This window comes from Monomorium pharaonis, chromosome 1, assembly GCF_013373865.1.
Source record: "Monomorium pharaonis isolate MP-MQ-018 chromosome 1, ASM1337386v2, whole genome shotgun sequence".
NCBI classification, from domain to species: domain Eukaryota; kingdom Metazoa; phylum Arthropoda; class Insecta; order Hymenoptera; family Formicidae; genus Monomorium; species Monomorium pharaonis.
The window spans coordinates 12663392-12690852 of NC_050467.1; the positions used below are offsets into that span (position 1 = coordinate 12663392).

Consider the following 27461-nt stretch of genomic DNA (forward strand, 5'->3'; position numbering starts at 1 on the left):
TTTTAAATACATATAAATATATATTGTTTTACAAATACATAATGTGGTAAAATTTCCAAAATAAAAAAATATTTATAATTCATCTTTGTCTTGAAAAAATTCTATTTTTCTTACACATCCCAGAAATAGTGGTATTCTGCTTGGTTTATGTTCAATTACAAACAAAAAGGGACGATCTACCACAAATTCCATCGGTAAAATTGCCATCCTTTTCAATCTCATTCCTACAACTGTAGTTAATAATTCCTTATTGTATTCATTTGTAAAATTTAATGTTTTATTATTTACAGATGATAAATTACCTGTTGCAGCAGCAGCTTCCGAACCTTCTTCATTAATTTCTATAAAAATTTTTTGTAATGCACAGCTTACTTTTAAAGGAGTGCTTGAAAGACGTGTAAAATCCGCATTATCTTGAAACATTGTATTTAATCCGACCTATAAGTATTTCTTTATATTTATCCATGTTTTAATTATTTTAAAAAAAGTATTTCTCCAATTGCCTACCTTACGCAAAACATTTTCCAAATTTATGGTAATTTCAAACTTAAATTTAGGTAGATATAATGCAATCTCGTCGGTAAATCTAGGTGCATTTACCAATGTTTCCCAGTTAAAATTATTTTCTAAAACCTGTAATTCTATTTCTCTATCTGGTAATAATATTATCATTATAATGTTCTGATTCTGCAAATCAAGAAAGAAATGCAAATGGAGAAAAATGTTCTCCAAATCAATTTTATTTTTTACAAGATTCTTCTTCATAAGTAATTACTTACCAAATATGGAATTTCAATAAATGTCGTATGCCAAGTTGGTATTTTACCATAAGAGAATTTTGATTTTTGAAACATTGTCGGAACAAGATTTGTTTCCGTTTTAGAAACGTGAAATATGCGCTTTACTGTATACATCTTATCAAACTTGCGTAACCAATTACTCTTAAAGTAAATAGCATTTATTAACATAATTTTTGTATCCTCATCGATATCATCTATAATAATCAAAATAATTTAATTACTAAAATGTTTTGTATAATAACATAAGTAATCTACCTTAAGGTGGTTCTTTCATAAATAAAAAAACTGGAGAATTGACTGAAACTTACGAAGACTGTTCATGGATATGAGATAAATTTTCTTGATAAATTTTTTTTCAGATCAGGTTGCTGATTAAATACGCAAGTAAAAATAAAAAAAAAAATGAAATTTTTATATAGCTATTACAGATTTGCATTTGTTACCGGAAATGATACTATTTATTTTCACAAAAACTGGATTTCTCCCTCACAAATTAGATAATGGAAACAGAAATTATCAACTTCCTAATGATTCGTTTATAATTGTACCATGCCAAACATTGCAAAAAGATATTTAATAATAAAATCAAAGATGTATAGGTTACAGAAGCCATGCCGATAGCTTGATAACACGGCGAAATTCAAATGATTCGTATATATCATAATGTAAATGGAAATGAGAGAAAACTGATTAATTAAATTTTTAATGTACATATATGTATATAAGTAATAACATAAAATCAACCAGAAGTCACGTCGTTCAGTCATTTTACAATTTTTATTGCAAATAATTAATAACAATTCTTATTCTACAACAGTTTGATAATATTTCATATTTTAATAGATTATTCATCGAACGTTAGCTGACAACGGCAATTGTCAACGCGCACATGACTCGCGCAGACGGGCAGCATTGCCAGTCATACTAATACAAAATATCGAATAGTTTTAATATTTATAATATAAACGTAGAAGGTCGCTGGAAAATGAAAATATCATCTAAATTCATTTACAGAATTTTCGTTCGTAATTCTCTTATATTTGGGACGTTTGTACAAATTTCTAATGCGTTGCGTCTGACTAGAAAGTCATTAAAGAACCACTTTAAACATAATAATAAACAAAAAGTAAGGGCACAAATAGATTAAAAATGAATATAAAACATAGGCTATGAGCAAGATTTTAATACTAAAAATAACAATATTGACATTATTTGACTATATAATGCATGTTTCGGCCTTCATCAGACAATTTTCAATGTCATATTTAAAAATAATGTTGGTAATTAACCTTCCTAAATTTAGAGTTTTTTAATCATACATAGATTCAATACGCTAAATTTTAAAATTCCAAAATATAGTGCTTTAAACTCAATATATTGTGTTAATTTCTTTTAAATATAATAAATTGTGATTTTTTAAGCAAATAAGAGTCAATATTAGTTTTTCAGATATCTTTTGTCTTATAATTAATCTTTAAAAATTTTCAACTTTCATTTTGTTACAAAATATCTATTTCTAAAATAAACTAAAAAATATCATCTTTCTTTGTGTATAAATTTAATTTTTAATAAAGTTTAAAAATTAAAAATATGAGAAACATAAGTAATAAAAGCTAATTATTTTAAACTGTTAAAACATAGCAAACCATAGTTATATATTCTAAACACAATATAGCTTCTGCATGTGATGAGAGATCACTTTTGCTGTGACTAATGCAAGGTTGAGTCACTTATAGGAGGAAACGTAAACCAAAGAGATAAAAAGCTTAATAATTTCGAAGAAATAAGCAAATTTTAATAGTCGGTCCATAAAACACACACATGAGTTTAGATTAATTAAACATAATGATAAGTCAATAATGTTAGAAAAAATATAAATATAACAAATAAAAAGTGATAAAATCGCTCGCAAACATACTTTTAAAAATAAGTTAATTAAAAATATCACCGTTTTTTTTCAGGACATTAATATTGTGCAATATAAATATTTATTTAGGATTTGTATATTTTTTATATTAATTTTTAATCTACATTAAACATTAGTAATTATAGAAAAAAAATACCAGAGGATACTATATGAATAATTTTGTTATTTGTTGCTTTTTTGACCCATGAATTAATCGTTTCTACAGCAAATCCATTATCTTTGAAGTCCAACCTTGAAATTGTAGATTGAAATACATTTGTACACAATGTTAAAAATTCAGCCATTAAATCAAATCCATTCTGAATATATATTTTATTTGTTATATGCAATTCTATGTCTTCCATGTCCTGTATAAAAAAAACACATATATACATATACATATAATACATATATAGAGGAGAAGGTGGTAATATGATCACCCATTTATATTTTATTTAACAACTTTGTTAATAATCAATGTTTTGAGTTGAAATTTTACGATTATATTCATCAAAGTGTTGCTCATTAGATTTTCAATTAAAAGTTATAAAATTATTTATTATATTATATATTATTTATAAGAATGTAACGATACTGCATAATGAGTCGAAAAAAAATAGGGAGAGTAATATGGTCACCACAAAAATAAATGTAAAAAAATTGGTTTTGTTTAAAAAGATTATAGTATTTTGTTAGAAACATATATATTTATATAAAATAAGTTGTTATATTAAAACAGGTAATTTTATTCATATTTAATGGAAGTTAAATAAAAATAACCTTAAATCTAAAGAACCTTATTCATATAAAGGATTTAAAAAATCTAATAGCCTTAAGGCGATGCTAAACTGCTCGTCAAACTTAATCAAGGTCGATAATATAGAGTCATTTGGGTATGTCATTAACAAAATTTTGTATGTATTTCTTTTATAGATTTAGAAATCCTTTTCCAGAATTAATTGTGGAGGATTTTTAATTCTGTAAATGCAATAAAAAGTTGTACATTGGAACAAATTGTACAATTTTGTCGATAAAACAGATAGGATCCTCTTAAACACGGAAAACTTTTTTCTAAAGTTCCTAGGCTTATTCTAAAAGCACAGTATTGTTCTTTGCTAAAATGCCAAGTGCGCCTCATGCTTATTTTATACGTACAAAGTCTAAAACTTTTATACGCAGCAAATGTTTTCACGAGTCGACTACAGAAGTCAATAACAAAACTATAATTTGCTAATTTGCTAACTTCAACATTGTATTTATGCTGTAAAACTTTTGTATGAAACATTTTTAAATATATTGTTTAGTTTACGAGATATATCGAAAAACTACAAAAATATCTCAAATTTGAAGGGTGGTTTCACCCCTTCAAACCGTTTTTGGGCACCAACTACAAATTTCTGAATTCATGTATTTACCCCCTCTACATTTATGCCAAGTTTCATTAAAATCAGAATTTACGGGTTCGCGAGGTTCCCTTGTAAGTAATGACGTTACTATTTGAGTATAAAATATTCATATTACTGAGTGACTTACAAAAGAACCGAAAGAAGTGTCCCTCACCGATTTTAACAAGCTTTGGATATTTTGTAGAACAAAAAATATTAGACCCATATTTTTTTAGCTGTATATTTCGACGTTTAGCAGTTGGAACCATCCCGCGAAAATAACTCATTTTTTTATTTTTGACAAATATGTTTGAAAATACAAAGTTTATAAAAAAATGTTTTATACAAAAGTTTTATGGCATTTTATATTCTTTGTAATGGTATGTTCATATTTTTCAAAAAATTAAAATTTTTTAATTTATCCTCGTTAACAGTTTTTCGACATCGCGACTTGTTTCGTCATGGGACTTTTAATAGGTTAAAGTAACAAATAACGCGAGTGGCTCACTTGGACATAGTACAATTGGACACAGTGCAGATGAACACGTTGCAAATGGACACAAACTAATATACATAATTCAAATGGACACGGTTTATTTGGACACAGGAATTTTGTATACCGCAAAGTTGTACACCGTACATTTCTATACCCTTCTGTTTAAGGCATCCCTATCGACGGGGTGAGTGCGGGAGGGTCAAAGGCATTAAAAAACACTTAAATTAATCATCAGCAAAATTTGATTTTACCTCATGCAGTTTTGTGATGTTTCTTACCAACTGGGTAAAAAATACCTGAAAGAAGAATTTTAATGCTTGCTCTTCAGCTCCTGAGGACACAGTGGCTCCACCAAGCGATGGACTAATGTTTGGAATCTCAAAGTTTTTTCTCTTCCGCATTCGGTTTTCCTACTCCTCTCCGTTTAAACGGCGCGCACTTCAAAATTTGTCGGGGTTACGCTCAGTGATGCCAATTTAGCAATTTTCCCACTAGATCTAACGTTTTTCAAAGCTTTAACTTTTGAAATACCTCTAGAAAACCGTCATCTATTAAAAATCACCTTGTATACGCATATATACATATATGTATACACACTGTAAAACAAAAATAAGAGAACACAAAGTTTTTACAGAAGAAATGCGTAAAGTTCGAACTGCCCTTTGCGAATAATGGTCATAAAAAAAATACCAAAAAGCAAGTTAAAAAACAAAATGTTTACTTTTCGAAGGTTATGTCAAATTTAAAATTTCTTAAATTAAAAAAAATTTGAGTTAAAAAAATGGAAAATTAAAAAATTTGTTTAACTGCACAGACAAACATTTTTTTTGTAAATAAAATCAATTGGTCTTAAAGTTCAATTTCTAAGCTTTAATTTCGTTTTTTATACGATCCTCTACGATTGTTTTACCAAGTTATTGACATTTAAAAAAATGTTTTCAAATTCAAAGGTTCATATCTTGGTAACCAATCATCGTAAAGTTACAAAAAAAAAACAAATTAAAGGAGTGAGTGGGAGAGAAGGGGGGGGAGAGAGAAGGGAAAAGGGGAGGATTGATTGATTTTTTATTAGCTTTCTCAGCTATTTTTAATACATTTATATACAATATTATGCTACATTATTTATGACAAACTCTTTTAACATTCGTTTAAACATTTCTAAACGACCACAATGTTTTATTTCAGGTAGTAATGCGTTATATATTAACATACCTTAGAAAAGATTTTTTGTGCGCCTTTTGTTTTGCGAAATTCAATTGTAATGTCCTCCGCTTGCCTAGTTTGTCTTTCGCGTTTCTCCCCTACTATTCTAAGTCTATTACATAATTGCTTCGGCATCATATTAATTAGGATCTTAAAAATAAATATGCACATAATAGTACAACCTTTGTCTTATGGTCATGAATTATAGCGCATACATTTAAATTTGGTACATCTGTCACGTTGTAATATGACTCCCATAGTCTATTTAGCTGTGTATCTTCTATATCAATTAGCAGCGTCGCACAATACTCAAAGTAAAGTGCTATGTTTGTTTTATATATAGTATATCTAGTATAAGCCAATATACAATTTCCTATTCTATTTAGAAAACTTATTTTTTTTCCTATTTTTTTTAGCATGTAATCACAGTAACCGTTAAATCTAAGTCTATCATTAACCCTCTAACTGCACACTATCAAAAAGTTACGTTCACTGCACACATGGGTGTACGACACCCGGGAAACTTTGACGATTTGTATTTTGGGCGAAAATCGACGAATTTCAATCCATTTTTTTTAATCCTAAGAAAAATTTCTCAGAATTGTGATAAAATAGGTTAGAAAGTCGTATGTATAAACTGGAAAGAAATATATTTAATAGACAAACAAAAAAATTTTGCATAAAAAACTGTTTATTTTTAAACGGCTGCATTTTGTAGAAAAAAAAGAAAAAATACTTCCAAATATGGTAATTGGAAAGCTGAAGTTATATTTTAAGAATCTATTATCAATTTTTTGATTTGTACCAAAAAGTATTTTTTTTAAGATATGAATATTCACTATTTTTCGATCTGACGGTTAATACCGTAAAATCGAAATCATCAAAATATTTGTGAATAAAACGACAACAATTATTGTTTTCTTTATTATTTATTGTTTATTTAACTCAAATATAAAAAAATGGAAGTTCAACTATCCACTCTTCCGTGTATTCACTTCTCTAGAAACATACACAGAAAAAGGGAATATTTCTGTTAAATCAAAAAGATTTATTTGAACGAAGATTTATTTCAAAATTTTATATAGTTTAACCAAGAAAATAATATTCTTGTTACTTAAGAATAATTTTCTTGAATGCAAAAGAAAAAATATCGGATAAAGATACTACATGTTTAAATCAAAGATTATAATTTTTTTAGACTAAAATTATCAAAACAATTATATCATATTTTTGAAATAATACTTATAGTATTGAAATAAGATTATATTTTGAAATTCAACATTTTCAAATTTTTCTAAGAAAATTATATATTGTTGCTTACATATGAAACATGAATCGCGTTAATTTAAATACATAAGTTTCAAGTTAAGAGTAATTTTTTTTCTGTGTACAAAAATTAATTTGTCATACACGAAAATATACTTTACTAATGTTCTTTACTTGGTTTATTTAAAAAAAGTAATTTATAGTTGAATGCAATTACTTTTACTTACATTTCAAATTTCTGCTCTTCACAATTTTGTAACGTTTGCTGCACACTGGGTGTATCACACCCAGAATCGAACTTCCATTCACGCTGCTGCAAGTACTAAGCGAATAATGACCGGATCAAGCACGCATGAGATAAAAGGGACACCTAACTTCTTTCTCCCCCATGTTCCATCTCCCCACTACTGCTCGTTATAAAATGGCGCACGTTTGAAAATCAGCCTGGGTGGGGCTAACCCAGTGTGCAGTCAGAGGGTTAATAATCACGCCTAGATACTGCATTATTTGTACGCACTCAAACTCATTTCCATCCAAGCATTTCACAATAGTATTACCTCTTAACTCTTTTCTTATACTCCCAACTAACAAATATTTCGTTTTCCCCGCATTTATCTTCAATTTGTTATTATTCATCCATTCTTCCATTACGTTAAATGCAATATTTAATTTTCTCTCTATATCCGCACTACTCTTACCTGTTACATATATTAAGGTATCATCTGCAAACATTTTTATACTACACACCTCCGAGCAAACATTAACAATATCATTTATATATATTATAAACAATAATATATATATTATAACTAAATCCTGTGGCATCCCGTATTCCGTAGTCAGTATCTTAAACCATCCATCATTAAACTGAACTTGCTGCGTTCTATCTTTTAAGTACGACCTAAACCAAAACTATTCTTGTAATACCGTATTAATATAATTTCTCTAATAACCTCTCTTTATTAATTGTCTCGAATGCCCGCTTAAGATTTACAAAAATAACTTCTACTATTTCTCTCACTAATAATAAATTTCCATTTATCTATAACTGCTTAAATTGATGTTTTACACAAATAATTTTTTCTGAAGCTTAACTGATGTTCCGTTGTAATATTATTACTTTTTAGATAAAAGTCAATTTCAACTAGTTTAGACTCCGACAATGCTATGACTGCAGGATTTGATTTCTTCGTAATCTGATGCTGTATCTACTTCCTTATGTGCCATTAAACTTTGCGCATTTGTATATATTATTTGTTCCTCTTCTTTCTGTGGTTGCTATTTCTTTTCAACTTCCTATCTACCTCTCTTCTCCTCTAACCTTATATGTCGGACATTTCAGACATTTTCAGACCATCATGTTCTTTATTTTAAAATTAGTATATGTTTTTATTTTAAACATACAATTTATAAATTTGTTTTGCTTCTCTCTACATTCACTTGCTGCATGCTTTCCTGCACATTTATGACAAGTTTCGTCTCGTACAGTTTTGTGCACTGTGATAGAATTCCTAGCACTTGAAACATCTTTTTATGAAGTGATTAAACACAGGACATTTTCTAAGCCGGGTCGCATTCATTTGACCGACAATCACTTGTCCGACCCCACTTGGTCGACAGCACACTTGACCAACAGTATCTCTTAATCGACAATTACATGACCGACAAGTACACCTAACCGACACGATTATTTGACCAACAGTTCATTTGACCGACAGCGTTTGGCCGACAGTACACTTGACCGACAGTATCACTTAATCGACAATTACATGACCGACAAGTACACTTAACCGACACCACTTGGCCGACACACTTGCTCTGACTGAGTCCCAGATGCGCACAGTAACAAACGGACACAGATCAAACGGATACAGTACAAATGCGCACGGATCAAATGCGCACGGACCAAATGCGCACAGACCAAACGCGCACAGACCAAACGGACACAGTAACCAACAGACTTACTACATGGGTTGCGACTTCTCAGGGCACCCCTACCGACAGGAGAGTGCGGGAGGGAAACAAAGCCCCCCCCAGTGTGTGTGTGTGTGTGTGTGTGTGCAAAGCATTCTTTGCACCACATGGGTTTGCGACTGTGCGCATTTGGTCCGTGCGCATGTGGTCTGTGTTCATTTGTTACTGTGTCTGTTTGTTACTGTGCGCATCTGGGACTCACTCAGAGCAAGTGTGTCGGCCAAGTGGTGTCGATTAAGTGAACTGTCGGTCAAATAATCGTGTCGGTTAAATGTACTTGTCGGTCATGTAATTGTCGATTAAGTGATACTGTCGGTCAAGTATGCTGTCGGTCAAGTGTACTAGACCCCTCCAACCTATATTCAACTTTTTTTTTTAACATCAATTTATGTGTTACTTCATTTACTTTAATTATAAATCCACCTTTTTTTCTCTTACTTTTAGACTAACTGTCATCTATTTTTTTTTCGAGATTTTCTTTACTGTAAGGAAAGTGCGTCGGTTGTGGGCACCGTTTTGTTTTTAGCTCATAACTTTTGACTAAATGCATATTATGCAGACATTAGTGTACCAGTGGAAAGCTAGAGGCCTTAGCTAACTGTCAGTGAAGGAACTAAATTAATTTCTTCAACTAGAAAAATTTTATCAAAAATTTAGTGACAATTTTTGGACAAAAAAAATTTGTACCCGGTTGTAGGCACCCTTGAAAAATCCGCTAAAAATGGAAAAATATGAAGGAAAACCACCCCAAATAAAGGGAAAATAAAAATTTATTTATTTTAGAAGCCTCACTGGCAAAAAAAAAAACAAAAAAAGATGACACGTTTTCACATTACTCATCGCTTTCTTCATCTTCGAAATCAGAAGCACAATGCTTGCATGTGAAGTAGCTGGCAAGTATATCAGCGCACTTTAAATGCACCGATTGCATTCATTGCATTTAATGAAGTTTGCGGCGGTCGATTTCCGTGGCAGTAGGTCCAGACGAATTCCAACAAAACACCATCTTCCACGGATGAAATGTTGTCAAATTGGGCTGCCACTTTCTTCACATAGCGTGTTGCAGACTGCTCTGAGGAATGCCATATTCTTTAGCAGTCCCTTTGACAGGTTTATTGTCCGCTAAGCAATACTTAATGGCTTGCAACAGCGCATTAAAACCCTTTTTTTTAATCAAATGATTTTTCCGGGATTGACGTGGCTAAAAATGCGTAAAATGCATAAAAATAGTGATAAAATACGTTACGTCAACATAAAGAACGATATTACGCAGTTTCTCAACCAAACACATGCATTAAATGAAAAAAAAACAAGGGTGTCCATAACCGGTTACATGAAGGTGCTCATAACCGGAAATGGCAGTTATTTTTCCAAAAGACTAACAAATTATGTGGTGCAAAAATTTTGGTTGAATATGAAATGAAATCACAAAATACAATAACAACACTGCAAACACAATGAAACACTTACCTTTTTGAAAGAATTCACCGATTTATCGCACTTCGAAAAGAGTAGAAAATCACTTTTCTGTTTATTTATTGCAAATAATTTTTATTATGCTCACAGCTACTACGCAAATGCGTGTATTCGTTTCGGTATCAACACGAAAACTGCGTACCGTCAACATACACGTTTTTCAGTACTCAGATCAGTAGCGTATGCTTGCTGTCCAAATTTACGTAGGGGTGCCCACAACTAGAGCGAGCCCACAACCGGCGCATTTCCCTTACTTATACAAGATTCGCCCATAATATTCTGTTTTTTGATTGTATCTATTAGTACATCACCATCCAATTTTATTTCTTCTTTGCTAATATTGACAATTTTTATTTTCGGCTTTTCTTGTAATGATTCTGTAACATTATAATTATCACCTAGCTTGAACTGCACTACATCTTTTAATTTATCCATTTCTTCTTCGGTCCACAGCCCAAAATTACTGTTCTTTCTCTTCCTTTTCGTACCTTTATCCCCAATGGCATATTCTTAATATTTACTTTATTTTTTTTATTATTTTTTAGTAGTCTCACTTTCCTGCTGAATCTGCGGCTTGATGATTATGATATATGATGATTATGATATTTTCCTTCTTTTTCTTAACAGCCATTGTAACTGTTATGCATATCTTCCGTTGATGCATACATTCCTCCTCGTATCACTTTTCACAAGTCTTCCATTTCTTGTTTAATAGATTTTATTTTCTCTGGCACTATTTCCTTAATCAGCATTTTTATTTCTCTTTTGCATGTCATTTCATCTTTCATTTCTCTCATAGTTCTTACTAACCAATCAATTTTCCATGTCCTCGAATCCATTCACATCTATCGCTCTGCTTCCGCTGTTTCCTGTCGATTTTGTAAAACCTAGCCTTTCTCTTCCGCTTCCCGTCGGTATTGGTGTCTTTTTTCACTCTGTACCCTAAACTTCTCAAATGGGCCAGGACATGACACATATTGTCGGTTTCTATCGTACACCTTGTGTTTATTTGTACATCCTGGATGGAAAAAAATTTAACACATGACTTACATGTCACGACCTGACTTTTTATTGCCTTTTTAGCCACAAGACCCTTTTATAATTTTCTATCATTCCTTGATCAATTTAAATGCACTGCATTTACGGAGCAGTCCTCAATATGTCCATCTCCATCAGAAAGAAAAAGCGTCATTTATTCAGCGCTCTGGGTCCCCTCAAGCGCTCCCTCAAAGAGAGGAAGAAGGAGAGAGAGAAGGGAAGGGAAAAGAAGAGGAGGGAGAAAGAGAAAGCTAGACAGACGGACGGACAAAACAGACAGACAAGCAGGCACAGACAGATACTGACAGACAGGCACATACAAATACACAAACACGTACATACACATGTGCACACGCAGGATGCGCGCACACATAAAAATAAACACTGTTAAGTGTCACTTTATTTAGTCTTTAAATTTGTTTATTATATTACAATTCTTTATTCAACATTATTAATTCTGCAGAATAGTTTCAATATTCGCGTTCAAATCGCCGTTGGTTAGCTAATGTCACTAGAACGCGGACCGTAAGTCCCACCGTATTGCAGCGCTTAGTTTGAGCTTCTTCTCGCTTTTGGTATTGAGGCGTGCACGACAGATCAGAAATATGATCGTCCCGCTATACGGCTATAGTCACGTTTGCTGAGATCTTATTAAAATAAAGCAAATAACTTCGTCTCAAAGAAGTGTAGCCAAGTATATTATTTCAACCATTATTTAACGGACACCCTCAAAGTTATTTAACATCTTCATGCAATATATCTAAATTCGGCCCTTTCCAGGGCCACATGATAAACAAAATATGATCGAACAATCTTCCCGCGGTGCACATCGAGTAACGCTGATACCGATGATCGGTAATCATTTTTCTGTGCGCGAATTTTCGAATCACAAGATTGCAGTTTTTTTATCAATAATATCCCATATATCCGAAAAATTTTAATCTTTATTTTTGTTACTGGAAAATTAATCTACAATAAAATTACGTTTTCATATTTAAAGTGCAATATTTTGACGCCAAAATGACGAAATAAAAAACCAAAATAAATTGTAAAAAATAATGTGTTAACTTTAAGGATGCTATCACATCGTCATAGGGTACGTAAAAGACGTCTTTAAAATGCCTTATAATGATGTGATTGGTTGACGCAAGTTACATATTATACAAGTTACGCCGCATGTGATGTCACCCCAAGTTGCGCTATCTGAATTTCATCTGTTCCACGTTCCCTTGTCTATACATAAATTCTTTTTATACTTTTATGGCATAAGAAAATAAAAAATTAATAAAAATCAGTATTTCTTTTAGACTAAAAATTTATTGTTAAAGTTAAGTGTTTGTCCTTCAATTTGCTTTTTTGTTACTGTATGATGATTAATTGCCGAGATATAAGCCTTCGAATTTAAAAATAGCATTTAGTAAAAAAATCGTAGAGTCGCAAAAAAACGAAATTAATGCTTAAGAATTAAGCTTACGAGACCAATTGGTTTCATTTACAAAAAATTCATCTTCGCATAAACAAACACAAATAAATAATTTTTAACCCTTAATCCCTCCCGTGTTTTTTGGCACCTTTTATCCCTCCCCTAAGAGCACAGTTGACAGGAAGTCGACTAAATGTCGACTTCTAGAAGTTGACAGTAAGTCAACTAAATGTCGACTTCTAGAAGTTGAGGAAAAGTCACGACTAGGGCTGCGTTCGGGAAGCGCATATATCCTGTGTGTTATCAGTGCTATTGCTCATTCTGCGTCATTCATTAGACATAAAAAATTTCGTGCTTGGGCCGATAAGAAAAGAAGATCGGCGTAGTTACTAATGCATCGAAAAACGAAACATCTGCCAAATTATTTATTGAGTTATCATAAATCGCAGATGACTTAGGAATAAGAATATCACCACCATAATGATTTGTTTGAAACAGGAGGTTCAGAATCACGATAATAAAGCAGCAAATTACGTTTATTTCTTTCATGTTTTGGGAATTATCCCGAAAACTTTTCCTTATTTGACAAAACGAGTTAAACATCTACTCATAACCTTAAAAATATACTTCCATCCATAATTTCCGTGTTTTCGATCTGAGACCCTATTCTGTACCGGCTACTGACAACTATCGGCGTTGTTGTGCAGGCTTTTTGCCATATAAAATATCTGTGCAACGACACCGAAAATTGTCGGTAGGCAGTACAGAGGGTGCGTTCCACTTAACGCCCGCAACGCTCATGAGCGTTGCTTATCCTTGTTTAATATTTGATAACCAACAAGGATGAAATGATTCCACGGTCGTTGCGAGCTTTAAGTGGAACGCACCCAGAATAGATTCCCTGCATAGAAAGTGACTGAAATCTGACGTTTAAAGTTGACGGAAAGTCAACTTTTCGTTATGACGGGAAGTCGACTTTTAGTCGACGTTTTTTGGGTCATTTGCCGACTAAAAGTCGACTTTCGTCCTTAAAAAAGTCGACTTCAGGCCAAGTCAAGTTTCGATAAAGTCGACTTTTTGCTCTTAGGGTCCCTATGGGTCGTTTTCGTCCTCGCTCTTATAACCATATAAATAATGGTTTAAAAAATCTGAAAAAAATCATGTATACACTTTAAACATTTCTCTTTAAGAAACTACTATTATATTATCCCCCTCCTAAACTTAATATGTATTTTTTAATAAACAATAAGAAAAATTAATAAAAAAATTAATTTATAAAAAAATATATAGCAATGGTAAAAATAAAAAAAAAATTTTTTTAACCAGTTTCTGGAAGAAAAAAAGTTTCTCTTTACGAAAAAAAATGTCTGATCAACGTAGAATAAAAGCAGATATCCAATTTCAGCGTATAAAAATTGCTATTTTTTTAGGATGAATAGTGTTGCAAAATAGGGAAACATCAATAAGTCTACAATTATTTTTTCTGCTTAAAGTTTTAACAAATTATTTAATACATAGTAAAAATACAAAATTTTGTTATAAAAATAGAAAAAGAACAGTTTAAAAACAGTCGCGACAGCAATTTAAACGATGATAATCGCAAACGGGTTTGTTGCATCGAGCACAACATTGATTGGTCTTTTTATCATTTTTGTATAAACAGTAAAAACATCTTTTTTAAATTTATTAGTTAATGTCCAATCTTCCCAATATTTGCCAAAAACTGAATTTTATTGATCTGCTCAAAATATTCTGGATTTCTAATTTCCATTGTAGATGTTCAACTTGAAATATATACATAATTATGTTCTAAAATGCATGTACGTGTCCCAAAATACTTAATTTACAAACAAAATTTTTTTTTCAAAAAAGTTATTTTTACTTACATAATCCCTCCCTATGGGTCAAAAACGTCCTATTTAAATTTTATCTGGCTGGCGTTTGGAGTAGAACAAAAGGACCGGGTTGGCCTTTTGCACTGAAGACCCTTCCCCCCAGTTTTTTTAGTGTAACTTTAATGGCGCTAGCATCGCGGTTGTACGAGAAATAGTAGTTTTAAACAGGACGAAAACGACCCATAGGGAGGGATTGAGGGTTAAATTTCCCAATTTTTTTATTAAAAAATTTTTTTGACATAACCGTCAAAAAGTAGACATTTTGCCCTTTAATTTGCTTTTTAGTATTTTTTTTCTATAACCATTATTCGCAAAGTTATTCGCATAATTTAAACTTTACATTTTTCTTCTGAAAAAATTAGGTGTTCTTTTAATTACGTTCCGAAATGTATATAGAGTAAACGAAAAGTACTATACAATAATTCATGAGAAGGTAGAAGAGATTAAGGTGAACGTAAAGAGTTCATCGTTGTTTTAAGATATCCGCAATAATAACCGAGATATTAATCTTTCAAATTATACGAATGAGAATTATACGCGTTGAGGGCAGCACTCAAGCCGCTCAAGCTATAGAATGGTCCACTGTATCAAGCATTGGTGCAATGCAGCGAAGCAGAGGCAACAGCGAATTTCTCCTCCTTCCGCAGCCAACAGCCAATGCTTGGTACAGTGAGCCGTGCTATAGCTTGTGTAGTTCGAGCATTTCCCTCATTGTATACACACACATATGCGCATACACGTATCTCTTAAAAGTCATTGAAGATGTAGAACATCCTAGTAAAATTTTTGCCGTAATAATTATAATTAAGAATTAGAAAACCGGATTTAGAGCGATATCTGTTAGTAGTTTAGGATATCCTCTTTATGATCAAACACTAAGTATAAGCTTAAAAGTGTTAGTGTACTTGCAATAGCGTCATTAACTAAAGGAAAGAAGGAAATCATAAATCATCATTTTCTTTTATTTAAATAACTTCGTTAATATTCATATGATATAATTCTTGTGGGTACAAGTTTGTTAACTATAGAGTTTTAACAATCATTTTATGATCAAAAGTTGTTCGGATATACATAATTAACAATTTACTAAAGACAAAAAATGCGGCTGTAGAACTTATAGGATATGGAACATTATTAACCCTCTGCCTACACACTATGTTTTTCTCTCGATTTCTACACACATACGCTAATTCACAAATTTTGTTGACTTACATTTCCAAATGTATTTAATCAATTTTAATTTTTTTTTGTTTTAATCACAAGAAAAAAACTCAGAATTATGATGGCGATTGTTAAAATATTATAAATAAAAAGAAAAAACGTAATATTTTTCAAATGCCTATATTTAAAGCGAGTCCTAGATGCGCACAGTAACGGACACAGCAGGCTGAATAAAATAACACAGTAACAAACAGACACAGATCAAACGGACACAGTAACAAATGCGCACAGTGCGAAACGGACACAGTAACAAATGCGCACAGACCAAATGCGCACAGTCGCAAACCCATGTGGTGCAGAGAATGCTTTGCACACACATACATCACACACACATGCACGCACGCACACACACACATTCATTCACATGTGTTTGCAGATTTTTAATACAATTTACATGGGTTAGCGACTTGGACGGGGTGGATGCGGGAGGAAGGGCCGAAGGCCCCCTTGCGTGTGTGTTTGTGTGCGCGCGCGCGTGCGCGAAGCAATCTCTGCACCACATGAGTTTGCGACTTTCCACGCAAAACGAGATATTCCTAAAAATATGTATATAGAAGTTTGAAATTCATTTTTTTCTGGCAGAGCAATGCTTTTTTCTGCCAGATGTTTCTAAGGTTAAATAATCTGTCATATAATATATTAATGTTTTTCACTAGACGACTATGCGGTGTTTAATCATGCGGTGTCCAATAATGCAGTGTCCAATCGTGCAATGTCCAATCGTGCGGTGTCCAATCGTGCATGTTTAATCGAGCCGTATCCAATCGTTACGTGTCCAAAAAAAGGTCACCCTCCTAAAAACTGAATGATTAAAAAATACTTTTCACACCTTAAAGGTGTCCTCGTTTTCTTTAAGTAAAAAATATTTTTAAATTATCCAGTTTTTAGAAGGGTGACCTCCTTTTGGACACGTAACACTTAGATACGGCTCAATTGGACACTGCACGATTATTTTAAAAGTAGTGCCAAATCTTCAAAACAAAGAAAAACATGCAATTTTTACAGTTAGCTTTAAGGTGATTTTCAAACAGCAGAACATTTTTTTATCGAATAAGCAAATAAAGGATTTTAAAGTAGAGGTTTTAAGCTTTTCGAATCTGTCGTCGTAATTTCTATGCGACCATTTTTGACCAACTTACGTGCGTTTAAATTAAAAATGCCATTTTTTAAATCATTCATAACTCACAAGGAAACCTCGCGAACCCAAAAATTCTAATTTTAATGAAACTTGGCATAAATGTAAAGTGAGTATATACATAAATTTAGAAATTTTTAGTTGGTGCTTATAAACGGTTTAAAGGGTGTAAACCACTCTTCAAAAATTGAGTTTTGCCTTTTCTCGATATATCTCGTAAACTAAACAAAATATCAAAAAATGTTTTATACAAAAGTTTTACAGCATAAATATTTCTATTTAACTATGCTGTTTATTTATTGAAAAAAATTTTTTTCAAAAATTTACTTTTTATACCTTCCCTATGTTGAGTATTTATTGCATCAAAATTTTAATTTCAGTGAAATTTGGCACAAATGTAGAGGGAGGCAATACATGAATTTAGAAAATTTTAGTTTGTGCTCAAAAATGGTTTAAAGGGTTAAAACCATTTTAAGGGTTATTCTTCAAAGGTTGAGATATTTTTGCCTTTTTTCGATACATCTCGTAAACTTAACATATAAAAAATGTTTTATACAAAAGTTGTATAGTATAAATACCTCCATTTAATTACGCTGTTTATTAAAAAAAATTTAAAGTTTTCTACTTAAAAAAATTTTATAAAAATGACTTTTATATATCTAACATTTATCATTATACTATCTTATACTACGTATCGGCCTCTTTTCCCACTTTTCCAATATTCCACGGTTCTTCTTTTCTTATAGTTACTATTTAAAATTTCGTTTTCTGGTTTACAATTTTTCAATTATTCTCATTATCAATTATTCTCATTATCAGGTTCATAATTATCATTATCATTTTCTACAAATTCTTCTTCTTTATCTGTTACAAATTCTATATCAGGTAAATCCACTTCCCAATAATTTTGAAATTCCGAAGCAGTATCGGTTTGTATAACAAATGCTACATTATATGTTATAATATCCTGTATCACTTCATATAATTGTATTTTTCTTCCATTTATAGGCGCTGAGAAAATATGTGTAATTTGAAATAAAGTAATTAATATATTAAGAGCATTTGCAACATTTATGTGTAACATTATGCTTTGTTTAATTAAAAAATTAAACAATTTAACAATAATCAAGCACACGTTGGACGTAACTTGATACTGATGTGAAAATGACGCGTAACATCATTAATAAAGATACAAAACTTTTATTAATACAAGATTTCTACTTCATATACGATGCATACCATGACACGACGAATATAAAACATGAATGTGAAATATGTGACATAGACAGAATGAACACTGTGTGAAAACGACGTTACCACTCTAATATTGCGCAACTGTCACATAAAAAATAATACAAACAGAAATGCAGTTAATATAATATATAGTATTATAACATAGATAATATACACAAAGATAATATAAATAATACATAGTATACGATAATATAATTACTTTATAAATGCTAGATACATAAAATTTTATTTGATACTTTTTTAATAAAAAAGTTTAATTAAATTTTTTTTGAAAAAAGAACAGCGCAGTTAAACAGAGGTATTTATACTGAAATACTTTTGTATAAAACATTTTTTATATGTTAAGTTTACGAAATATATCGAAAAAAGGCAAAAATGTCAACCTTTGAAAAGTGGTTTTAACCCTTTAAATCATTTTTGAGCATCATTTAAAATTTTCTAAATTCGTGTATTGCCCCCTTCTACATTTGTGCCAAATTTCACTTAAATTGAAATTTTGATCCAATTCAACATAGAAAAGGTATAAAAGGTAAATTTAAAAAAAATTTTTTTTTCAAAAAATAAACAGCATAGTTAAATAGAAGTATTTACGATGTCTTTTATATAAAACATTTTTTAAGTACAGTTTTGAAAAGCGTAACCTCCAATCGCGCTGAAATTTTAACCAAAGCTCACCCTTGATTAGAAAAGAAAGTCCTTAAAAGGATTTTTGGCAACAAAGCCTCGTTTGCCCCAGGCCCCTTCAAAGTTTTTACAGTTCTTACTAAATATCTCTGAAAATATTGATTTTAAAGAAAAAAAGTTTGAAACAAAAAATGAAGCTTATAAAAAGCTCTACAAAAAAGGTTATGTACATTTTTTACGTAAACCTATTATTTTGGCTGTTATGACCTAAAATAACTCGGCGGAGGTCAAATTGACCCCGTCAAACATTTTTTAAAATTTCTGTTTTACTAAATACGCGAAAATTTTTTAATTTAAAGATTATATATATTTATTTAAGGTAAACAAAAATTTAATTGCAAATTTGAAAAAAGTAATTTTTTTACAGTTTAACATAAAACAGAAATATTTCTATAGTTTAACATAAAATATAAACATTACTATAGTTTAACATATAACACAAAATATAATATTTTACAATTATTTAATTTTTTAATAGTTTTTTACTTATTAACTTATTCAATAATTATCGATTTGATTGTTAAAGTCGCTCAAATGTAGACAAATATAGAAAAGGTTGTGCAAAGAACGCGTGGGCGAGAGAGGAGCTCCGCCCCTCCCCCTGCACCTTCTCTCTGTATTTTTTCCTAACTCTAACCCACCAATTTTATGTCGCTATTTGGTTAATGTGAAAACATTGGAAACGAACAGCGTGGAAAGTCGCAAACTCATGTAGTACTGTATAAGCGTGGACTTTACGTAAAACATTGATATTATGTATCGTACTTATGAAAATAAGTGTAAACGACATCCACGTTTGTACAGTACCACATAGGTTTACGACTTTTCATGCTGTTCGTTTCCAATGTTTTCACATTAACCAAATAGCGACGTAAAATTGGTAAGTTAGAGTTAGGAAAAAATACTGGGAGGGGGTGCAGGGGATAAGGGCTCCTCCCCCGCCCACGCGTTCTCTGCACAATCCTTTGCAAATTTCCACGTGAAACGAGATTCTCATTGCACCCCTCTTGGAATCCTCTTGTATATGTGTGTGTGTTTGTTCTCTATACCACGTATTCTCTATATCTATTTTTTACGCTAATCTTTTCCGAGATATATAATAAAAACTTTCAAAATTATAATGAAAAAAATACTTTTTTTCTTCATAACAGCCAAAATAATAGATTTACGAACATATGAAAAAAGAGTAGAAAATGTATATAACTTTTTTTGTAGAGCTTTTTATAAGCTTCATTTTTTGTTTCAAACTTTTTTCTCTAAAATCAATATTTTCGGAGATATTTAGTGAGAACTGTAAAAACTTTGAAGGCTTCATCGCCAAAAATCCTTTTACGGACTTTCTTCTTTAATCAAGAGTGACCTTTGGTTAAAATTTCAGCGCAATTGGAGGTTTACGCTTTTCGGAACTTTATCCCATTTTTTGATATGTTGTTTAGTTTACGGGATATATCAAGAAAAAGCAAAACCCTCAATTTTCGGAGGGTGGTTTCAACCCTTTAAACCGTTTATAAGCACCAACTAAAAATTTCTAAATTCATTTACCCCCTCAACATTTATGCCAAATTTCATTAAAATCAGAATTTTCGGATTCGCTAAATTTCCTTGTCAGTCAAAAATAGTCGTAGGAAAAAAAAATTAAAAAGAAGAGTTTAATTTACAAAAATCTTTTATCAGATTAAGTAAAAAAAAAATTATTTAAACCATAAACACGTTCAATGCAATCTTTTTACATTTTTCTTTTGTGCTTTGTCTTAAGAAAAAATGATCATGTTGCAAAATTAAAAGCTTTTAATCAAAAGATTAAAAAACTAGAAAGTTTAAGGTTTCAAATGCTTTTTAGTTTGTATTTCTATGACCATTTTTTCGCAAAAATACAAAGATTTGAATATAATCTAAATTTTTCTTACGTTTTGAGTGTATCGCTTTTTGGGATTGATTGTAGAATAGATAAAAAGATGTCAGAAGAATTTTGAACGGAAAGAGTGAAACAAGAATGCCCACATTATACATAATGGACTTAGAGGAACATATGAAAAGAGAAAAATAGTTATGATAGCTAGGGAAAAAAAATTAGTTATTAACTTATACGGATGACATAGTGTTAATAACAAAAGAACCTAATAAAAAATTGAAAGAAATGATAAATAAAATTATTAAATCGTATTTTGAGAAAAAAACTAAATTTAAATATAGGAAATCTTAATGTTTAAAAAAGGTGAAGAAAAAAAACAAAAAGGATTGGATGTGGAGAAATAAGAAAATTGAAGAAGTTAAAGAATTCAAATATTTAGAGTATTATTTAAAAAAAAACGGAGGCTGGAAAACACAAAAAAGTTAAAAAAGCAAGGATAGCAATGGCACAGATATAGAGAATAGGACAAAGATCATTTGAAAACAATTTCAAAAAAAGAATGAGAATGTTCAACAGCTTAATAACAAGTACTTTACTATGCAGCTGAAATTTAAAACTAGAAAAAAGTAGAAGTTAAGAAAAAGTATATCAAATTGGACATTAGGCTTAGATTTTAATATTTCGGAATATATAGCACTAAAAGAGACAAATAAAGTAAGGATAGAATTCGGTAAAAAAGCGATGAAATATGAAAAGACAAAAAAGACTAAGAATAAAATAATATTGGAGTCTTGGAGAGAAATTAAAGGAAAGAAGAAAGATCAAACTGGGAAAAATAAAAGATTACTATAGATTAGAGCTAGAAGATATTCAGGAAATAGATAAGCTAAGACAAGAAGGCGAGAAATAGAACTGAAAAAGATAGATAAAGGCAAACAAAAACATGATAAAGATAAAAAAATAATGTGGACAAAATATAATAGATTGTATAAAGAAATAAGAACAGATGAGAAACCTTCGTATATTTTAGCTAGGTATAAAGGTAGAAATCAGTCAATCAACAAGGGAACGATCAGAAGTGTCCCTCACTGATTTTAATGAGTTTTGAAGCTTTGAAGATGTTGTTGAACATTAAAAATATTAAACTTATATTTTTTTAGCGGCGTATCTCAATGCATGTGCAAAATCTGACTAGCAACCTTCTTATGGTGAGCATCAAAAAATGCTAATGCTGACGGTAACAGGCATAAACAGACTAAAATGCATAGATAATTTTAATGTCATAACTTTGTCAAAAACCATAGAATTCAATTCTTTTTAATTTGTAAAGAAAAGTTCATATTTTACGATAATTCATATAAAGTTTACAAAAAAAATTATTGCACCCTATGAAGCACGTCAAAATACGAAAATTTTTGAAAACAAAACACGTCCTTACTTTCGAAAAGATGGCGAAAAGGGAAAAGGGATCTGACAAAATCTGATAAATGGTCTTTAAAATAAAAAATTTAAGTTTTAAAATTTAAAATAAACTGTCAAATACAATAAGTTTTCGCAAAGTTATTTAAAGTTAAGTAAAATTTTAGTATAAATTTTTGTTGTGTTAAGTTTGTTCCTCAGTATATTTTATATATTTGTAATAAATGTATCGTATTTATTTTCTAAATCAGGTTTAAATAGTAGAGAATTTTTTGTAACAAATTTTGATATCTTTCTAGGCACAATACTATGTGCTTTTTAAATCTTTTTATCTAAAGTCTCTAAAGCTTTGAATCCTGCCGCATTTTCTTCTCGTGCTTGAAAAGCCCATCGAGCAATGTCAATGTCATAAACAAATGACGATGGCAAACTAAACAACATACATTTGTTTATTATTATTACTGTTATTATTATTAAAATAAATTCTTTAAGATTAAAGAACTAATCTATCCTAATGAATGTACATAATTGACATTTTAATTCTTACTCCATTCGTTTTCCATATATTACTATGTTGCATTATATATAAAAATTTGAGGTACTTTTATAATTTCAATAATATTAAAGCAAAGAAGGACAAGAGAGCAAGAAAGTAATACAAGATAAAGCAGATACATGTTCACAAAAGGACAATACTTGTGACAATACACTATTTAAGACACTTGCGTATATTACCGAGCTAAAAGTGGAAAAAACACCTTTTCGTTATTACAGTTTATATACATTTTGCACACAGACGAATAAATTTACCATGCAAAATATATATTAGTATGCATTAGTTACAACTATTTTTCTTTGCACTATTTTTAACACTGATTGAACTTATAGATCTTTGTACAAACATCTCCTCGGAAATAATTATTTTTTAAATATAATTTTATTGCTTAAATTGATACAATAACAGTATATGCGCACTTGCGCGTACAAAGATGAAATCATCTCTATTTTTACATTACACATCATGGCACTATTTTAATTCTCCTTATAATACCGTACACATACTCGTATTTTTGTTATGTATGTTTTACATCATATAATACGTTGCGTGTTATTATGTAATTAACAAGGGGACCTTACGGGTCATGGGTCATCGATTCTTTTCATACTTATAGGATTTAAAGATCAGTACCCGGACTTCAATTTCCTAAAGCAGTACGATGCGCTTCTCAAAAATACTCGAAAAAATCGATTTTCTCGTAAGATTAATCCGTTTTTATGTTTTAATATAAAAATATATGCAGAAAAGAGTTATTAAACAAGGCGCAATTAAAAAAATAACATTATTGAGATTACTATCTAGTTTTCCCAAAAATTGGATGGGGGAATGTATTATTATATATAAGTATATTTGGTTTTTAATGTTTTTTAATTTTTGTCCTTACAAAATTGTCCAAATTTTGCAAAATAAGTGGAAAGAGGGTAAATTTGAATTTTTTACAAAATAAATATACTATTGTAAAGAATATAAAATACCATAAAACTATTGTATAAAATATTTTTTCATAAACTTTATATTTTCAAAGATATTTGCCAAAAACGAAATAATCCGTTATTTTGAAGAGGTGGTTTCAGCCGCTAAACGTCGAGATACGCCGCTAAAAAATGGATTTAATATCTTTTTATCCTCTACATGTCCTTATTAAAATCAGTGAGGGACACTTCCGACCATTGCCTTGTGAGTCAATTAAAATAAAGTTAAGAAAATTTTAATTTAATAGAAAAATCATATCCATCATTAAGATCTGATGTTTGACCGTATAGGCAATTTACAACTCATTGGCATGTTTAACATATTACTGTCGGTTAGAAGTAATGTACTAATATTGTTATACGTTGCCTGAAAAGGACGTGCTTTAAGATATACTGATTATTGCGAAGAATACCATATATCTCGGTGGTCGAATTGGCTAGGACGTTCGCACGGAATAACGAGATCCAGGCTGAGGTATTATTTTTCGCAATAAATTAATTTACAGTTTTTCAGGGAAAATGGGAAAGGGGGGATTTTAAGATGCTCTCAAGCATCAAAATTTAGCTTATTAACTTTGTCTTAAGTCTGACGAATCTTGTCGACGCGCAGTTTAAAATAATGCTAAAAAAATTAAATTTAATAGAAAAGTCATATCCACCACTAAGATCTGATATTTGACCGTATAGGCGATTTACAACTCATTGGCATGTTTAACATATTACTGTCGGTTAGAAGTAATGTACTAATATTGTTATACGTTGCCTGAAAAGGACGTGCTTTAAGATATACTGATTATTGCGAAGAATACCATATGCCTCGGTGGTCGAATTGGCTAGGACGTTCGCACGGAATGACGAGATCCAGGCTGAAGTATTATTTTTCGCAATAAATTAATTTACAGTTTTTCAGGGAAGATGGGAAAGGGGGGGGATTTTAAGATGCTCTCAAGCATCGAAATTTAGCTTATTAACTTTGTCTTAAGTCTGACGAATCCTGTCGACGCGCAGTTTAAAATAATGCTAAGAAAATTAAATTTAATAGAAAAGTCACATCCACCACTAAGATCTGATATTTTGACCGTATAGGCGATTTACAACTTATTGATATGTTTAACATATTATGGTCGGTTAGAAGTAATGTACTAATAAAAAAATTAAGTGCTAATTAGATGCTAATGTGATGCTTTATTAAAAAATTTGGTGCTCGTACAGTTTGGCAGAAATTTCAATTTATAGTAAGAGGGTGGACTGGCTTAATGTTAAGCTAGCCGTCCTCATGTAAAAAAATCAATACAAGCAATATAGAAAAATCGAATGTATCAGATTTAAGTTCTAATTAAGTGCTTTTAAAAGCTAAAGAAAACATTTCCATAAAGTAAACAGTTGTCCAAAATTCACAAACATACATAACCATCATATTAAAGTGCAATGTAGCTAAACTGAACGAGCACCTAATTCGCCGTTTACCTATTTCGAAATAACATTAAATAAGAAACGTTTTATATCGATACCAATAAAACACCTAATTTTTTAATAGTGCTTTACTTTTGTTAGCTCGTCGCGACTAGAATACAAGAGTAAAGTGTTATTAAAAAATTAGATGCCTTATTGTTAACTTTTAAGGGATATATGTGTGTGTGTGTGTGTGTGTGTGTGTGTGTGTGTGTGTGTGTGTGTGTGTGTGTGTGTGTGTGTGGTGTGGAATTCAAGAAAAATTATATCATGGTTTTCAATCTTACATTTAACAAGAGAGCCAGAATATTAAATCCATTATTTAAAGAAATTATGTCATCATGATGAAGAACAGATTTTATTTCATTCAGTGTATGGTCTCCAGCACCATTGGACAGTAAAGATAATGTCATATGTAAACTCAAAGGAGAAATTACAATGTTGCCAATGTTATCAATGTTGGTTGATAAATTCTATAATAAAATTTAAATTATAGATTAGAATTTGCCTCACATGCATATAAATAGCTTATACATAAAAAAATATAGAGATAACATACCTTGTATAATGAAATCATAAAATTGTTACAAGCTGTAGATAAAGTTTTGATATCATTTTGCTGTCTACTTGATAACATATCTTGATAACACGCTGCTAGTGTACTGATAACAATAACAATTACAAACAAAGCTACAAAGAAAATATTTGGTTATGAAATTATGAATTGTTAATGTTATGGCTGCTTTCTTTTTAAGCATGGTCTATACTCTATAATACATGGAGTAAGTGTGGAGTAAGAAGTACATAGAACTTATACTAATGGAAGAGGAAAAGAACCCATAAAAGTATGTCCAAGAAGTGAAACAAAAAATTAGTTCTAGTACAAATACGGCCGCTCATGCGCATTATGAGAAAAAGTTATGAAATGAGACAGAAAACTAGTTCTGTCTCATTTCATGTTAAGTCATGTTCTACCTATCCTTGTCGCACAGATGTTGGACACAGTTTCGGCATATACACTATTTTGCTTCCATTAGTATAAGTTCTATGAAGAAGTAACAGTAGGCATAAGGATGTAAGCGAAATAAATTAATTTTATTTCCTCCATCTTTTATGTTCATGCTCGGCCAATTAGAGCGTAGAAATAGCTGTGAACAGTCCAAACAATGCTATTAGTTTCATAAAATCAAAGAAAATTATATGGCAAATCGTTACTTTTACTCCTTACTCTACGCTCACTCTATGTATTGTAGACCATGCTTTAGAAGACACAAATCAACACAGATTAACATAGGGTGCTTTCCATTTAGTGACACAATTCGACACAAGTATCATTCTATCTTTGTTACTCATTGAACATAAAAAAAGATAGAACAATGCTTGTGTTCACTTGTGTTACTAAATGGAAAGCACCCATATTGAAACAGTTTGCTGTAGTTAAATGGAACATGATATACAGTGTGTATATGTTGTACACAAGACCTATTATGGTAATTGTCTAGTTTAGCGTCGTCACCTCTAAAATCGATGTTTAGGCTCATTCGACACGGTTTTGCACGAAACGAAAGAATCTGGCAGAAAAAAATGTCGCTCTGCCCCGCGAATCGAGATATTAACGATTAAAGTTTTGTTTTGAGAGCTTAATGTGCCAGATTTAAGGTATGCAGCACATATAATACTGCCTTCTCTCACTCTTTCACTGATTTTACTACACTGACTGTTATGTAGATATGTGTATGTGTATGTGTCGTATATATGTAGATGGGTCAGTATGAATGAGTGTATGTGTATATGTTTATTAGCGTTTTTCTACTGCGTTCATAGAGCTTGTATTAATGGAGGGGCCATTGCTATGGCCTAGTTTACATCGTGCATTTGATACGCGTATCAAGTAGTGAATTTAAGCTGATCAGCCAATGATTAAACACATTCACTAGTTATTTACTATTTGATACGCGTATCAAATGCACGATGTAAACTAGGCCTATATGCCGGAGTCCGCGCGGGGTGAATCGACAGAGCATTAATGGCTTAGTTTACATCGTCAAAACC

General features: G+C 31.0%; 1 protein-coding gene across 9 annotated transcripts; it reads right to left on the reverse strand.

Annotated features, from left to right (window-relative positions):
• LOC105831120 (antichymotrypsin-2) lies at positions 1-27253 on the reverse strand. Of its 9 annotated transcripts, none has more exons than XM_028191865.2 (9): positions 26926-27252; positions 26385-26557; positions 25969-26099; positions 25697-25882; positions 2864-3074; positions 780-994; positions 508-687; positions 303-438; positions 1-230 (listed from the first exon to the last, which is right to left on the reverse strand). In XM_028191865.2, exons 3-9 carry the CDS (start codon positions 26044-26046, stop codon positions 73-75), a joined length of 1164 nt encoding a protein of 387 aa, XP_028047666.1. In that variant the 5' UTR covers positions 26047-26099; positions 26385-26557; positions 26926-27252; the 3' UTR covers positions 1-72. The 9 variants fall into 9 exon arrangements, with proteins under 9 accessions (XP_028047666.1, XP_028047667.1, XP_028047665.1 ...); XM_028191866.2 differs by lacking the exon at positions 26926-27252 and adding an exon at positions 26649-26860; XM_028191864.2 differs by lacking the exon at positions 26926-27252 and adding an exon at positions 26638-26860.
• Between the last annotated feature and the right edge of the window lie 208 nt (positions 27254-27461).

What these genes read in the sequence shown, in the direction of transcription:
- LOC105831120 (XM_012671029.3), bottom strand. Translation starts at nt 26,950, where the DNA reads ATGAGCCTAAACATCGATTTTAGAG. An exon ending in TTATGATTTCATTATACAAG is followed by an intron (nt 25,883 to 25,968) that starts GTATGTTATCTC and finishes ATTTTATTATAG; the next exon opens with AATTTATCAACCAACATTGA. An exon ending in TATTCATATAGTATCCTCTG is followed by an intron (nt 995 to 2,863) that starts GTATTTTTTTTC and finishes TGATTATTATAG; the next exon opens with ATGATATCGATGAGGATACA.